Source organism: Cercospora kikuchii (assembly GCF_019650295.1).
Source record: "Cercospora kikuchii DNA, contig_00003, whole genome shotgun sequence".
NCBI classification, from domain to species: Eukaryota; Fungi; Ascomycota; class Dothideomycetes; order Mycosphaerellales; family Mycosphaerellaceae; genus Cercospora; species Cercospora kikuchii.
In genome coordinates this window covers 1,764,622-1,780,538 of record NW_025408584.1, presented here as the reverse complement: position 1 = coordinate 1,780,538, position 15,917 = coordinate 1,764,622, and the positions used below count along the sequence as shown (strand labels likewise).

Sequence of the window (15,917 nt, the reverse complement as noted above, 5' to 3'; positions counted from 1 at the left end):
ACCTTTGTAGGCTTTCTCTGAATCGTCAGATGCTTTCATTGCCTCTTCGTCTCCTTTCAATTCAGATGGTGCAATAGGCGTGATTCTGAGACGTGATGGTATTCTAGGATTGCATATATCTTCTCAAAAGTCATCTGACGCGTTCTCTAAATTGTTAAAGCCTCTGGCTGCCTTTTTGTCTCCCTTCGACTCAGATGGTGCGATAGAGATATTGCTGAGACACGGTAGAGATTTACGATAGCACACGTCTTCTCGAAAGCCATTTGCCGGGTTCTCTGAATTATTTGAGTCTCTCAATGCCACTTTGTTTGCCTTCGGTTCAGATTGTGGTATACAGATTTCCCTGAAATGTGATTATACGCTGCGATTAGAACATCTTTTCAATAGCCGTCCTGGGCGTCTTCTGGATTGTTGAAGGCTATAACTGCCTCTCTACTTGCCTTCAGTTCGGGTCGTGGTATAGGGATATTTCTGAGAAGTAATTGTATTCTGCGATAGAGTCTGTCACTTTCTAGTCTCTCTTAGCCGTTCTCAATCACTTGATGATTTCTCGGGGTTACTGGATGAGCTCACTGCCTCTCCGCCTCCCCTCGACCCCGATGGTGCTATTGAGATCTGTTCGAGATGCGACTATAATATGTATTAGAAACTCAAGATCCTTTTCTCTCCAGATCCCAAGAGGCCGTCCCTGCCGCTTAACTCTCCTCTCGACCGGATGGTGTGCTAGAGATCTTTCGGAGAGTGATCACGTCTCGTGATCGAGCTTGTCTTTCTCCGACTCATTTAAAGCCTTCCCTGCCTCCTTATTGAATTCTGGCCGAGGTGATGTTGCAAAGATCTGCCTGAGAGCAATGGCATTTCCTGTTTAAGCATGTCTATCTCCAGATTATTTGAGTCCTTCACTCCCTCCTGATCTTTCCATCGTCCAGGCGATGACTTGAGGGTCTGTCTGAGAACAACCGCAGTTTGCATCCGAGCTTCTCTATCTCTGGACCAGTCAAAGCTGCCACAGCCTCCTTGCTTTGCTCTTCTGTGGATGACGCTGCAGAGATCTGTCTGAGACGACAATGCATAATGAGTCTGTCTTTCTCCGAGGCAAACGAACATTGACTGCCCCTGTGGTTGACTTTAGGCCAGATGCTACCGCAAAGATCTGTTCGAGACGCGAGTGTGTCTCATACCTCTCTCCGGGAGAATTCGAAGGTCTCTGCTCCCTAGCGTAACGAAACAAACGATTGTGCCGTAGAACATCGCCGGAGACTTGATCGCAATTCCACGTTACATCTCATCTTTCTCTGAATAACAGAGGCATTTCGAGGCCGCCTTGCTTACCTCTAAGCCAGATGTTGCGGCAACGAGATGCCTGAGACGTTACTCTAATTCACATTGAGTTGTACATTTCTCTGCTGTATTCATGGCGTTCACTGCCTCTTTGCTTACCTTCGACCACGATGGTGCTATAGAGAGTTTGTCTGAGTGATAATTCCATTTTGCATTGAAGGCTGTCTTTCTCCGACAAAAGGTGCAAGTCTCTGCTCTCCGATCCGACAAAGTAGCACGACTAGGCCATTGGGCGCTGTCTGAGAGGCCAGCATGTTTCGTATCAAAGTTCCTTATTCTCCAGATAACGGAGAAACTCTCTGCTCTCTGGCATAACGAAGCAGCATGAAGATACTGTAGAGTGATCTCTGAGAAACAACTCTGTGTACTTCCTGCCGATGATCTTTCCGAGCGTCTCCTACTTCAGCATGTTCTCTTCGAGCGTGTCCTCAAGCTCCTCTTCCTCGCTCGACTCCTCTCCGTCAACCTCCTCAATCACCGCGTCCTGCTCCTTCGGCCTCGTTTTGGCTTGTCTGTCATTGACTGCGCTGGCTCCTCCTGTCTCCTTACTCTTCTTCGTTTTGTTAGCTTTTCTCTTATTGTTCCTCTTGAACCCCGATTTTTGCGCGACCGACCATTCCGGTGCGGCAGCCAGCTGCTCGTTGCGTTTACCTTCCAGCATGTCCTTTGCAGCGAGTGGACAGATCTGTTTGTGTTAGCGAACAGGGGTCGCTGTATGATTTGACGTGGTGATCTTACCTCAATAGCATCGATGACCCTGTCGATTCGCTCTGAGCATTTGATCTGGGAGAGATGTACATCAGGGATGATACGCTTGGTGTCGGCCATGATGCCTCTCTCTTGCACAGTGAAGATCTCTTCTAGAAGAAGCCAAGCCATAGCTTCTGGGTCGTTACCTTCACCTTTGACGATCTCCCGCACTACTTCTTTCTGTCTTCCATTCCACCTCTTCCACTCTGCTTCGTCAAAATGTTCGTTTGGTCGATATTGCGGAATAGATGGACTGAGGCAAGCGTCGAGTATGCGCTTGACAACCCATCTCGGTATGTAGACATCGTTCTTGATGGCGGCAATGTCATCAGATCCAATATACGGTACAGTCTGGTCGCTCAAACGAGAACCTGCGCGTGCCTCAAAGATGGAGCTGTATCTCAGCTGTCTGTTGTACCTGTAGTTGTCTATGCGGTTGGGAGATGGCTCTTGTGCATGTTCCACATTCTGCGTGCCTGGGAGCTGACTGAAATCACCAATTGTCTTTAGAAAGTTCTGCTCTTTCTGACCTGATGGATCTACGAGACTGATGTTCCCGTAGGGGATGTATCGATACACTTCCCTCTCTTCATCATCGAACTGATCTCGACTTGGATGGTCTGAGCAGCTATCGTTGCTCTCCAGAGGGGCGGCTCGATCTTGATCTGAGTTTTCGACGCTGGCTGGGCGCTTCTCTCGTTTGCCTTCCCCTGCAATTGTCCGGAGCGGATGAACGGGAGGCAGCGAAGAAGAACCAGATATCTGGTCATCCCCACTGGGCTTCATAGTCTGAGATCGTCGACCACTTGCCATGGTGCAAATTTGCTGGTGGTTCTTGGTGCCCTTTCCAAAGAGACCAGTCGTTACATAGCTATATCTGCCAAATAGCAAACATTCCTTGGTTCAGATCCAGACTACACAAAGATCGAGCACAAAGAGTAACTGAGTTTGGTAATGTACGGAGCCGACTGGGAGTCTTTGGACATGTCGAGATACCTGTTCTTTCGCATGCAGTCGCACACCAACCATTGCAATCACTATTTTTCCCGCTGATTGCAGATGCCTCCAGACGGATCTTCGAAATGCAACGGCCGCCGATCCGCCCGCTCGCTTATACGATGAAAGAGCACTACTTGTTCGCTAAGCACTCTGAGACGCAACTGTACTTTACATTGAAGTCTTCCACTTTCCGGAAAAGGCTGTGGTCTTCTGCTCCTCGGCCCAATGAAGCAGTACGAAGGCGTAATAGAGTGTTATTGGAATACGATTTCCTGTCCCTGCCCCTGCGCTCTTTGCTGCATGAATTGCCAGGATCATTGGTTTTCCAGTAACTTACTCATCCTGATCTCTGATAAGCTCAGTCAGCTCGGCAATTCCCTCTCGACGTATTTGCTCGCGTGCTGGATCTTCAAAGGGCTCGTCTTCCGACGTTCCCTCTTCGACTGTTCCTTCTTTTCTCGCTTCATCTTTCCCCTTTCCGTTTTCGAGCGCCTCTTGCTTTCCCGTGGCTTGCTTGGCTTGCTGTTGCTCGTCCAGAGTCTTCCTCGCGGTTTTGCCTTTATTGGCCTCGTCCGCTTTTCTCATATTGGAACTCCTGTAACCGGTTTTCTGCTTGATTGAGAACTCCGGCGCTGCCGCCAGGATGTCGTGGCGCTCCCCTTTCAGTACATCTATCGCGGTGTTGGGCAAAGTCTGTGGGCATCAGTAGTTGCAACAAAAGTGGAGCTCTCGGACAGCAGGATGTATTTGGTGAGTAACTTACTCTGATAGCAGTAATCACTCTTTCGATGCGTTCGGAACACTTCATCTGCTTCAACTTGGCCGTTGGATCGTCCTCAACACGAGCTTGAGCTTGAGCAGTGATGCCTTGTTTCTGCACATCGAAGATCTCGCTCAGGAGCATCCACACCATCAGCTCTAGTCTTTTGTAGTCCTTGTCAGAGAAATTCTCCTTCGTCTGCCCTTTATCCTGTTTTGGGAGTCTTTTCCTCATCATTCGTTCCAGTTTCGTCTTCCCTGACTGCCAATGCGTTGGGCTAATGTCGCTGCTCTCTGGCTGGTCCTCAAAAAGTGCACTCATACAAGCGCGGAGTATGCGCTTGACATACGATTTGACTCTTTCTGGATCTTTCTCGATTTCTTCGGCATTGTCAGTGCCCTCAGTGGGGACGACTTCCTTCGGGAAGCGGAAATGGGCATGTGCTGCGTTGATGGTTTCAAAGGACAGTCTCTCCGGGTATGCAAGTGGTGGCACATCATTCCTGTCATTAGCAGGCACCGATCCAATTCCATCAGAAGCCGCCGAAGACTCTGCGCGATCTTGGTCCGATGGAATTGCAGCACTGGGACGCTTCTGCGGCTTGTCGTCTGGTCCACGCTTTGGTGGCATAGAGTTGCTTTTCGACGAAGAGACTCTTGACGAGGAATCATCTTCATCGGCGTTCATAACTTTGGAACGTCGAGTGCTTGCCATGGTTCAGCTTCGTCTGTAGCCTCTGATGAAATTGCTCGGAAACGGGCTGAGAGCTGGTCATATATCCAAGTCGCCAACATGACTCCTCCAATTTCAGTTTGTACAAAGATCAAACACAAATTGCCCCAACCGCAAGCGTCTAGACACATTGGCGTGTAGCGTTTTCGCTCGCAGTGATTGCTCAAGACCTTGGAAACACTCGAAGGCGCAGCCAGTCATGGCATATTGTCCCGTGAGAATTCATCTTGTTGATTTGATATTTGGGACAACAACAGAAGGCTGGGGCAAGTGTTCCGTGACCTCACGAGCCCGATATCCACTTTTGAGGCCACGCAAAGTAGTGCCAAGACATAAAGCTCAGTAACCTACCACAATTTAGCTCGCTTTCTCTTTTTTCTTCCATCACATCTCTGACGCCGAGAAGCGGTCTTCGACATCTCACATACCTATACCAACTCTGCATCACAGGCTGCCGTCCGTCCAGCAGCAATGATGGATGCTCCCAGTCTACGAGACAGGATTCAGGACCTTCCACCAGAGCTCAGTAACACGATCCTCGAGTATACCGTATTGCAAGGCATCGAATCGTTCCTGGATGAGAGTCAGGGAGTCGTGCCATACGATAGCAAATACCGTCTACCATGGCAGCTAAACCTGAATCGCTTGACCAGACGCAAGGCTTCGACCTCTACTACTCTCAGGCCATCTTCGAGTTCCAGTCGATGGAACTTCTAGAGATATGGGCCAAGACCCTTTCGCAACAACAGCGGGATCAGCTGTCCGAGCTACGAGTCAAAGATGGCTGGCGCATGGAGGTGCTTATCCAGGGCCCGGATGCCATAAGCCGCGCGGCGCTACGTTTTGAGCGCAAGCTTCTGCAGCAGTATCACAGAGAGCTGCAAGAAATTGGTGCCGGAGTTCCTCAGAATGTGCTAAGGACGTACTGGCTACTATTCCGACGACGCCCTCATGTGGTGGAGCAGCGGATTTGGATGAATGAACGGCAGCTAAGCGAGCGGGTGAGTCTTGACCTTGATTCCCTTGGCCTCGAACTAATATCGGGTAGCTTGAGACCTAATCAGATCTCGGACGACCGTGTAGATGTGGTGAGCAGTATGACTTTCTATCAAGACGAAGAATCAGAAACGGAGTGCTGAGGCAGTGTGGGTGGCAGATCGCACTCACTTGCATGTTCTGTAGGACGAGACTTGGATCAACAAGCGGTCATAGTTTTCGATCGCCGAATGGTGCATTTGCACGAAAAGATTGATCGCTTCGTAATGCGTGCGTGGTATGCAAGAAGCATACTGCACGTTACATTCTTCCGTGCTTTTGCGATGATCATATGTGGATTCTGCCATATCTTCATGCAGTCAACAATCAAGATCTGCATATCACACGAGACGCACATACCATGTGCCTGTTTTCGAGCATACTTCGACTACTTCGTAAATCTTGGGTTAACGAGTATTGCTTTTGACTCCCGCCTTTCTCAATGTTCAAACCTCAGTCCTTCTTCTTGTTGATCCTCGGTAGACAGGCCCAGAGAATGATGATGACCACCATAAGTGCCAGGATGATGGGTTGCAAGACTTGAACACCTCTTGCTTGTGCAATCGCGCCAACAGCATAGGGAAATATGGCTCCACCACTGCCGCCAAAAGCCGCAGCGAAACCAATAGCGCTAACGTGGAGATGCTTTGGAAGCAGCTTTGTGCACGCGACTACACCTGCTGGAAAGCAGGGGCCGAGGAAGAAGCCTTGAAGTGCAACGGCTACAGTGGAGACATAGAACTGGGGGACGAGCCAGAACAGGAGCTGGAGGCCAATGGCGATGGGGAGATAGATCTAAGCAGAAAAATCAGTCTCAGCCGGTGAGTGCACGTGGGACTAATGCAGCACGTACCATAATTGCTAGCTTCTCACCGATTCGAGGTGTGATGAAGCCAAGAACAACTCTGCCAACAGTCATACCAAGCCAGAATCCAGTTGCGCTCATTCCTGCTGCGAACTCTGCCGCGTCACGAACCCTGATCATGAATTCGACAATCCAGCCTCCGAGCGCGACCTCAACGCCAACATAGCCGAGAAAGAACATCGAGCAAAGCCAGGTGACTCGTGCAGCAGGCATCTTTCCAATCGCCTCACGTAGTCTTGAGCCTTTCGCATCGGAAGTACGCGCGTGGCGTTCACGGAATTTGGCTCCGTTCTCGTGCCAGAAAGCATGAACAGATGCAACAAGCTCTATAGCTGCGAACCCGATCATGCAATAATACCAATAATACCACGGTAAATTAGCCTTGGTAATCATTGTGGTGGCAATGAGAGGGGCAATCGTGGCACCAAGGCCGTAGAAAGCATGCAGTAGGCCCAGCACCTCATTTGCATTTGCCATTGCTCCTATCCAGGCATTCCAGCCTGCATCTAGGATCCCGTTGCCAAAGCCAGCTAGGATGAATGAGATCACCAGAACGGGGAAGGGAGGGTGCAGAGCGTTGATAATGTAAGCCAAAAGATGGCAAAAAGGTCCAATGAACGCTACGCCGCGCTGGCCGAATCGGAGATGGATGGTGTTGTTCAAAATCGCGGACAGCGTGTAGCCAGCGAATGGTGACAGAAACACCAAAGACACAATCGTGTAGCCAAGCCCGTAGAAAGGTTGCAGATATGGGATGATGGCTCCATATGTCGCATCATTGAGACCCATGATCACCATTGCCCAGAACGTGCAACTGACTTTCCAGATATTCACCCGCGGGAAATTCCATCTTTCTGCTTGCTCTTCGGGCGCGGTCGTGGGTGAGGGTAGCGTCTCATTGCGGTCTTCATCATCGGTCTTACTTGCCGAGGCCAGGCTGCGTCCAGAGAGCGAAGGGCGTTTCGAATCTGACACGTTCTTCAGCTGCACAGGTTGAAGCTCTACTGGCTCCAGCACCACAGTTGAAGAGCCTCCGTTGCCTTTGAAACTGCTCATCGTGACTGTTGTGAAGATGTTGTGCCAAGCTTGAGGCCAGATCCCGTCGCTGTCCCCTCGATAGAGCTCCTTGACGCAGACGGGCACTTTCTGGATCTTCGAATGCCGTCCGAGAGATGGAGCACGAAAGATTCGACTTTGGAGGGGAGGAAAGTACAGCTTAAGTTGAGCAGAAGTGGCGACGGCTTTACTGTCCTAAAGCGGTGAACCCGCGGTAGAAGGAATGAGCAAGCTCAACTCGCGTCGTGACCAAGCGGAAGTAACTGCTTTATAGCAGACCGAGATTGAGCCTTGGCTGCTTCGAGACTGCGGGCATGTGCGATGCGTTGAAGGTCGCGGGGCGCTGTGTCACCAATGGCGATTGGAGCTGGCGGCTACGGCGCTGCGGACTCAGTAGCCATTCTGAAGACGGACGTCACTGTCGGCAAAACTACCTCTAATGCTTGGCTCAAAAGCCACTGCAGCGGCAGCTTCTCTGCGGCATGAGTTTGTGCCATCTTCAGGGATTCGCGTTCCGAGGGACGTTCGAAGGACAGCACTTGTGAGACTCCAGGTTAGAGTGTCGTCTAGTCACAACATTCAGTTTTGTAGGGTCATCGGACGGGGAGCGTTTTGAGCGTTTCCGCCCCACGACTTCCGCCATTGTCACAAGTCTGCGCTCGCTTTACTTCACCTAGCCAGGTACATCAAACATTCACTACCTTTTATCATCAACGCCGGACTGTTTATGAGGCAGTATGAACGAAGTCGATGCGACGGGGCGGAGTGGACAGCGACACGATGGAGAAGCGCCATCCCTGTTGACAATAATCCTGGACACAAACCCTCACGCCTGGGCACTACTTGAGGACTCGCTATCGCTCCAAAAGGTTGTCGTCAACCTGCTTGTCTTCATCAACGCTCACATCGCCATCAATCATGCAAACCGCGTAGCAGTCATTGCAAGTCATTCGGAGCGAGCAGAATGGCTTTACCCAACTCCCACACAAGCACAGTCGGCGACCGCGAACGGCACCTCGAATGGCGAAGATGTTGAAATGATGGACGACGGCACAGCTGGCAGCGGAGGTCTGGTGCGGCCGCCAGATGATGCGAACAAATACCGACCTTTTGCTCATGTTGAGCATGCGATTACCACGAATCTGCGCCGTCTAGTGGAAAGCACCTCTCCCGATGCACTCCAGTCAACTCCTGCAACTATGATGGCGGGTGCTTTGACGAGAGCACTTGCATACATCTCCAAACAGACCGCGAGTCTACCATCGGGCTCTTCTTCAGCCCAACAATTTAACTACTCTGACCCGTCCTCAGTCGCTGGCGGCAACGAAGCCTCCGCGTCATCTGCTGCTGGCTCAGGACCCAACATCTCCGGCCTGACATCTCGTCTCCTGATACTGTCTGTGTCCGGCGACCTAGCAAATCAGTACATCCCTATTATGAACAGTATCTTCGCGTGTCAACGCCTCTCCATCCCCATCGACATCCTCAAGATCTCTGGTGACACCATCTTTCTCCAACAAGCCGCCGACGCAACAGGTGGAATCTACCTCTCTCTTTCAACACCAGAACTTCGCGCCGGACTCCTACAATTCCTCATGCAAGCCTATCTCCCCGATCTTGCAGCCCGTCGACATCTCATACTGCCTGGTGAAGGGGACTCCGGTGTCGATTTCCGCGCAGCATGTTTCTGCCATCGTCGAATCGTGGACATTGGGTTCGTGTGCTCGATATGCCTCAGTATCTTCTGCGAACCATCTCTGCACGATAACACATGCTTAACATGTGGCAGCTATTTGCAAATGACGAATTATGGACAGAAGCCGGCTGTTGTGCCAAAGCCGAAGAAGAAAAAGAAGAAGAGAGCTCCGGGAATGGATGGAAGTGGAACTCCGGACAGCAGAGCCGCGACGCCGATGCCTTGAGGCAGAAGATAAAGAGAATTTGATCCCAAGACTGAGAAATGTCGACGTGGGATCTCAGACCACAGCAGCAGTAGCAGCGGCTTCTGCAGGTTCCTCGCGTTAATGGGTCGTAGTGGACTACGAGCAAACCCGGGCTCGCTGCAACATTATCTTGCCGGGGCTAGTGTGCCAACGGAGGATTTTCGCTTGAGCAGTGCTCTCTCACGCTGATTGGACTTGGCTCAGCTGTGCGCGTGAATGCGCATCGCCGTCCAGCTATGGGAGCTGCTTAGCAAAAGTACAATCTTTGCGGGGTCTAGGAAAGGCGGCAATAAAGCACATCGCATTGGTGAGGTGCATGAATCTAGCAAGGCCAAGAGTGGCACAGTGCATGATAAAAATTTACAATATCGACAAGACATCGTCTTTCCCATGGAACCTGAAGGCCTAGGTAGATACCTGGCATGTTGCGTGCTTCGAGTAGGCGGCAGAACGGGCTGAATGCAGCGATGTTTATTCATCGCGTCCATTTCACCTCAGCTTATCCCAAGCCCTCCAGTTCTTCCCTCCTACTCCTAAACGTCTCTTGCGCTTCTCGCTCTCTCCGGCTCACCAATGCCACTTCATCCCTCAACTTCTCCAACCTGCCCACCATAGCAGCCTCCTCCGCCACACTCTTGTCTCTCGACAGAGTCTGCTGTAACTTGACTTTCTCCAAAGCCTCTGCAGCCTGTACAATCTTAGTCCGCAGCACTTTATTCCTCGAAATATAACCCCCGTGATGCTTCGCCAATTTTTTCTCCAGCGCGCTTCCTTTCTCAGAAACCTTCTGAATGGTCTCTTGGACATTGTCAAAGGATTCTGTAAGAAGCTGTTTCTCGTCAAGCTCATCTTCCGCGTATCCTGCCAGGCCTGGCAAGATTGTTGAAGCGTGAGCTTTTTCCCATTCTTGCTCAAAGGCTTCGCCAAAACGACTGCGATCAGCATCCTGGCCCATCTCGAGGACTATTTCCATCTCGGCACGCTGCATGAGGTCCTCAGAGAATGGCTGAATTGCTTTAGGCTTTCCGTTGACATGTGCTCCGCCAAACTTCTTGGCATCATTGGCGATGAGGTAGGCAGATTCTTCGGCGATGCTGCGCTCGATAGGGTCCTCGATAGCTTGTGCTGCTTTGAGCAACGCACTCACGTCGACGACTTTCGGCCGAGGCAAACCCTTTTGCACTACTTTGGTCTGCCGTTTGAATTCGGCGAGATCTTGTGCGCGCTTGAGCTCTGCATTTCTGGCATCCCTGACAGCTGCGTCTTCAGCCGCAACCTGTGCGGCATGAGCAACTTCATCACGCTCTTCAGGAAGAGCTTCGAGCTCAAATTCGGTTTGTTGTGGCTTAGGAAGGGATGCAAGTTTTCCGCGCAAGGAGTTCCGCGATGCTTGTTGAGCCAGCCGGATGTCTCGAGGAGTCTGTGAGACGAGCTGCATCGACCCATCTTCTTGATTGAGGTGGAAATTATCTCGTGGCGTTCGCATAGGAGTGGCACCAACTGCACCATTCTGGCCGCGCATAGGCGTAGCCATGGGGTTTGGTGTATGCAAAACTTGCTTAGAGGGCGCCACGCCCTCCAAGCCTGTACCGCCTTCAGCGAGATCTACATTTTCGCCACCAAGCAGAGCTGATTGAGTCTCTGTCCGTAGTCGGGCATTTCGCAGTTCGTTCTGTATGCGGTCCTCTTCCGGCGCTGCTCGAGGAGTTCGTAGAGGCGTAGCGCCAACCATGTTATTGGAGTAGTTCCCGATGAGACCACGGGTAGCATCGTTCTCGCTATTCTCCGCCAGCTGATGTGCTCTCTCGCCTGACATTCCCATCTTTACGATATCTTCCAATTCGCTCTCGCTGACTTGTGGTGCTGGAAGAACCAGTCCTCTGCGCTTGCTACTCTGCTCTGCCTCTCTGAGTCGTTGCTGTTGTGCCGCTTTGAGATGTGCAGTATGGGCACTGGCGCCTCCATCGTCTTTTCGCCTCTTCGATTGCTGTTCATTTTGATCCTGGCCGTCACCCTTGCGCTTGTTAGCCAGTTGCTGCTTTCGCGGATCGAAAGCCTCCCTCTCCCGCTCATTCTGCGCCATCTCGTCCTGTGTATCATAGAATCCAGGCGCCGGCGCCTTCTCAAAGGGAATGTCGGCATTGTAGTCCATTTGACCCTTCTTCTTCGTGGTAACCTTGACATTGATACCCGCATTTTTCAGTTCTCTCCTCTTCTGCAGCACAGCCAGCCTCCTACTCTCCTCCAGTTGCCTCTCTCTTGCCTTTCGCTTTGCCTTTTTACCCTGCGTGTTGGCTAGACGTGCTCTGGCTTCCGACAACATCTCCTTCTCATCCTCGTCCAGATCGATCGTGTCAGGTCGCGCTGGCTTGCTTTCTGGATCTGGATCCAGTTCACCCGGTCGCAGCTTTCGGACATCATCTGCACTCGGCGCCTGTGTCTCACCTCCATCTGGGCCCGCGAGTCCAAACTCAGTGTTCTCTCTCGCCTCTGCTTCGTCCAGCAATTTCTGGTAGCGCTCCAGACATTGCGTCGCGGTTCGGCCAACGATGGGTGCGATTGTGCGCCATTGCGTGGGCATCAACTTGGCCAGATGCAACAGCTTCTCGTCCTCTTCGCGACTCCATTCGATCTTCCGAATACCAGGGTCAATCCATTCTGTCCATCGCGCTTTGCACTGCTTCGCGGTCTTGCGCGCCAGCAGCGACGACACACGCGCCCACTGGTTGAGACCATATTTGGAAACGGCGGCCTTGAGAATCTCGTCCTCGATGTTCGTCCAGACTCCTCCTTTGACGACGGGCATCTTGGCTGTAGTGGAGTAAAGTGTCGTGGTGCAGTCAAGTTGTGCAGCGAAATCTTGAGGTCTGGGAGCACCGAGTCATGCGGGCGCACGGGAACTTCCGCTGTGAATCGATAATCTGAGGCTCGGGCGGACCTCATTCTGACGACAATATTCACAACTTCCCATTGCGAAGGCAGGAGGCATTGATGACAGCATGCTGTCCTGCTCTCGCTGTACCCGAGCCTCTTGTTCTTTGTCCGCAGTTACTGGACAACTAGCTTAAACCTTTTGTCCTAAGCAAAATCGAACTTGAAACCCCTTTTGCCTCTTTGTCACCATCATGAACATAGCTAAGCTCATTCCACGATTCGCGGCTACTCCTGTACCTGTGAGACTGTCTTCGACAAAGCTCTTCACCTCATCGTCCCGCTACCTCAGCTCAGAGAAGCCAGAGTCTCCTACCCAAGATGACCAGCAGTTAGCCACCAAAGCACAAGAAATCGCGAAAGAAGCCGAAATTAAGCACAAAACCGTGGCAGAAGCGGACGCCGAGCTGATGGAAAAGCTGGCCGGACACTCGGACGAAGGTGGAGCTGCAGGCGTGGAATACGAGGATGGCAAGCCGGTGGCCCAGAAGCGAAGTGTAAGGAACAATATGTTCCGCTTGATATGAATGGTTGGCTGGTCTCGTCCGCTCTACGAGTCTCTTCAGAAGCTTGAATGCAGACCATCTGGAGATACAAGAGCCCGGGCCGTGGTCAAAGCCGACAAGTGCGCAAGCCTGACAGGTGGCGACTGGTTCCCTCTGTTGACTTCCGGGGAATTCAAGGCGTCAGCGCCTCTATCATTTCAACACGCTGTGGGCTCGCATCGGCTGGAGTTCCGCAAGCTGGCAACATATCGAAAATTCCAGAAGTGACATAGCAGACGCATGCCATTGCCATCCCGAGAGCTTGACGAGAATCTGTAAAATTCCCACATGGTCCTTGTCTCCGAGTGCATGCCGATGTGCTTCCACAGAGCGCATGGGCATTGACAGATCTAGAGATGGAAATGGACCCGGGGACTTGTGCATGCCGCAATTGGGCTGAGATTTCGTCGTGTTTTTAACTCTCTAATCCACTTCGTCGCTGGCTCTAGCAAGGACTCGTTCTGGGCACAGAACAAAACTGTGAAGTCGTCTGGATACTGGTCAGCCTTTATGCCTCTAGGACAAGCAAAGATTGGGTGTATCTGTGGTTAAGGCTCTCATTTGTTGCACCCTTCGACGCTATATGAGAACCTTGCCACCTTCTACCTCTCCAGGCCTAGGGCACCGTCCGATGTAACACCATCTGCGCGCTTCCGAGCTCAAGAAACGTCCGCCGAACAGAGCAAGTCACAACGCTCGCCCATTATCCCAAGTTGATGTTGTCTTCTATCCTGCTCCTCGCTTTGCCTACGCCGCACTGATCAACACCTCTTCAACCCGCTTGCCTTCCACGCCATCACGACCGCAGAGACGACTCATTTCACTCCTCTTCCTCGCTGTCCGACTCTGGCATACCCAACGCTAGAAGCTTTCTCTTGATGTCCGTCGCCGACAAAAGTCCCGTCTGAATAACTCCATGCTCTTCCTTCAGAGGACAATCAGCGAGCAGAATCACCTTCAAGCTCTTCATCCCACTCTCCAGTCCGGCATACCAAATAATAAACCGCATCTGTGCCAACTTAGCCTGCGTTTCCGACAGCCTTACAATCTGCCAATGCTCGAAAGTTGTTGCTATGGCGTGGCGTGGAAAGGCCAAGACCGGTGGGATCAGAATTCTGTTGATCAGGGCGCGGTGTCGGGCAGGGATAGACCGAAGCCATCTGATGAATTCGACATTATTGTGGAACTCGTGGGTGCAGGCGAATACCGTTTGCGAGTAATAGCTCTCAGCTGCTGTCGCGCGAGTGGCGCGGTTGATTTGGAGCAGGGGTGGCGGCTGATAGCGTTCTGTCTCAATCCGGACGATGGACGGCGACGTGATGATGGTGAAGCCGAGAATCATGTCCTGAAGCTCTTGCGGGAGTGCCTGCAACAGGTGTTCGAGCGACGGTGGACCATTGTCGCTGGCGCTATCGATCGTGTCGTTCCGTGTGAGATTCTCCGTGGTGCATGCGGCCCTGGCTGACGAACTTATGGCGTTGTCGCCCTCGGCGTGGGCAACACTGTTAGCCACGCTAGCTGGTCGACTCTCCATGTTCTCGGCCACGAGGCTGTTGTTGATACTGGAGTCGCCGGCGGGCTGGTGGGCTCCGTCGTTGTTCTGATGGCGGAGCATTCGGCTAGCGATGACAGTGATGGACTGATGGTCGTGTTGTTCTCGAGGAGTGTGTAGCACTGTGCCAAGAGGGCAGGCGAATCGGTCAGTCCGGTCGGGTCACGTTGCTCAGAGGAAGCTGTATTGGCCGCTTTGCGGTGTTTTCGTGGACCGAAACGAGGCGCAAGACGAAGTCGACATGCTGTGCAAAGTCAGTTATGAGTGAACGGCTACGGCAGACCAAACAGCGCGCACGGGCCACACCCACCAACACTGTCACTACATCGCACTCTTTGCTGGACTCTCTGAGGTCATTGATCGAGGGCATTTTGTTCGTCTGCCCCGAGGGTAGCACGGTCATTGCACGCTAGAAGGAGGTGTCATTGACAGATTGTGGCACAACACGGAGAAACGACTACTGGAACTGGTTTACTCCGCCCTGATACTGTGTTATCGATTCGTGCTGTACCTCTATATGATGGCTAGGAGTGTCACCTGCGCCTAGAGTGTTACCTCACGTCCCTCCCACGGGCGCGAGTGAGCGTAAAAGCTCTCAGCGCGCATTTCTCGATCATCCAGCGCTGCAGCGTCCTTCCAGCTGACATACACCCACTCCCTGGGCGATCCACTCCGCTTCTGCTTCTGGAACCAAGCGCGCAAGACCCCAGGGGCAAGCAAAATTCCCCAATGCTGCTCCAATGAGCGTGTGTAGATCTTAAGCCACTTCTTTGCATCGTGCATGTTGCGCACGCCGAATTCGACATTCTCGATCATTTGAACGTACTCCGCCGGGATTCGGTCTAGCCATTGCTGAAGATCGTGTAATCTGGTCATGTCGCTGAAAGTGCTGGTGGAGTAGTAGTGCTCGGCAACGATTGGACGAGTTCGGCGGTTAACGCTCAGCTGCCATGGTGGCTGGTATCTGTCGGTGATGTTGACGGTGGTGGGCTCGATGAGGAGGGTGTAGTCGAGAATCATGTCCTGCAGCTCTTGGGCCAGGTTCTGGATGCGCTCTTCCAACGTTGGCACCGTCTGCACTCTGATGTTGAGGCGTCCGCTGGCTTGGAGTTGGAGAAATCTGAGCAGCGCCGTGAGCAGATGCCCGAACGAACGGGGACTGGATGCGAGCAAAACATACCTTGCGTACCCTGGCGTGTAATGCTCGGGGATGAGTCGCTGCCTCCCGTCGTAGTTTGGGTACTGTGCCATGATGATGGAAGATGGTGTGTGCACAGGGGACGGTAGGCAAAGTGGTGAATGGTTGGGGACAGAAGTTGAACGAAGCTCAGCCAGCTTTTATAGCTTCACGCCTTGGTGCCTGTCGCAGCGGCGCTCTTCTTCAGCCAACTTCGACCATCAATCCTGC

The 15,917-nt window shown here is 52.2% G+C and overlaps 9 protein-coding genes across 9 annotated transcripts; 3 read left to right on the top strand and 6 right to left on the bottom strand.

Annotated features, from left to right (window-relative positions):
- Positions 1-1,738: 1,738 nt before the first annotated feature.
- CKM354_000510300 (uncharacterized protein) lies at positions 1,739-2,904 on the bottom strand (the record flags this gene model as incomplete). The annotated part of the gene is made up of 2 exons (XM_044800362.1): positions 1,739-2,026; positions 2,080-2,904. The coding sequence occupies 2 exons, from the start codon at positions 2,902-2,904 to the stop codon at positions 1,739-1,741; spliced, it is 1,113 nt and encodes a 370-aa protein (XP_044656297.1).
- Positions 2,905-3,423: 519 nt separating this feature from the next.
- CKM354_000510200 (uncharacterized protein) lies at positions 3,424-4,564 on the bottom strand (the record flags this gene model as incomplete). The annotated part of the gene is made up of 2 exons (XM_044800361.1): positions 3,424-3,783; positions 3,854-4,564. The coding sequence occupies 2 exons, from the start codon at positions 4,562-4,564 to the stop codon at positions 3,424-3,426; spliced, it is 1,071 nt and encodes a 356-aa protein (XP_044656296.1).
- Positions 4,565-5,056: 492 nt separating this feature from the next.
- On the top strand, positions 5,057-5,721 carry CKM354_000510100 (uncharacterized protein; the record flags this gene model as incomplete). The annotated part of the gene is made up of 2 exons (XM_044800360.1): positions 5,057-5,131; positions 5,236-5,721. 2 exons carry the CDS (start codon positions 5,057-5,059, stop codon positions 5,719-5,721), a joined length of 561 nt encoding a protein of 186 aa, XP_044656295.1.
- A 349-nt stretch (positions 5,722-6,070) lies between these two features.
- On the bottom strand, positions 6,071-7,538 carry CKM354_000510000 (uncharacterized protein; the record flags this gene model as incomplete). Its single annotated transcript, XM_044800359.1, has 2 exons — positions 6,071-6,412; positions 6,471-7,538. 2 exons carry the CDS (start codon positions 7,536-7,538, stop codon positions 6,071-6,073), a joined length of 1,410 nt encoding a protein of 469 aa, XP_044656294.1.
- A 737-nt stretch (positions 7,539-8,275) lies between these two features.
- CKM354_000509900 (TFIIH/NER complex subunit TFB4) lies at positions 8,276-9,460 on the top strand (the record flags this gene model as incomplete). Its single annotated transcript, XM_044800358.1, has 1 exon — positions 8,276-9,460. The coding sequence occupies one exon, from the start codon at positions 8,276-8,278 to the stop codon at positions 9,458-9,460; it is 1,185 nt and encodes a 394-aa protein (XP_044656293.1).
- Positions 9,461-9,980: 520 nt separating this feature from the next.
- Positions 9,981-12,287, bottom strand: CKM354_000509800 (uncharacterized protein; the record flags this gene model as incomplete). Its single annotated transcript, XM_044800357.1, has 1 exon — positions 9,981-12,287. The coding sequence occupies one exon, from the start codon at positions 12,285-12,287 to the stop codon at positions 9,981-9,983; it is 2,307 nt and encodes a 768-aa protein (XP_044656292.1).
- A 319-nt stretch (positions 12,288-12,606) lies between these two features.
- On the top strand, positions 12,607-12,939 carry CKM354_000509700 (uncharacterized protein; the record flags this gene model as incomplete). The annotated part of the gene is made up of 1 exon (XM_044800356.1): positions 12,607-12,939. The coding sequence occupies one exon, from the start codon at positions 12,607-12,609 to the stop codon at positions 12,937-12,939; it is 333 nt and encodes a 110-aa protein (XP_044656291.1).
- An 838-nt stretch (positions 12,940-13,777) lies between these two features.
- CKM354_000509600 (uncharacterized protein) lies at positions 13,778-14,572 on the bottom strand (the record flags this gene model as incomplete). Its single annotated transcript, XM_044800355.1, has 1 exon — positions 13,778-14,572. One exon carries the CDS (start codon positions 14,570-14,572, stop codon positions 13,778-13,780), a length of 795 nt encoding a protein of 264 aa, XP_044656290.1.
- A 480-nt stretch (positions 14,573-15,052) lies between these two features.
- On the bottom strand, positions 15,053-15,760 carry CKM354_000509500 (uncharacterized protein; the record flags this gene model as incomplete). The annotated part of the gene is made up of 1 exon (XM_044800354.1): positions 15,053-15,760. One exon carries the CDS (start codon positions 15,758-15,760, stop codon positions 15,053-15,055), a length of 708 nt encoding a protein of 235 aa, XP_044656289.1.
- Between the last annotated feature and the right edge of the window lie 157 nt (positions 15,761-15,917).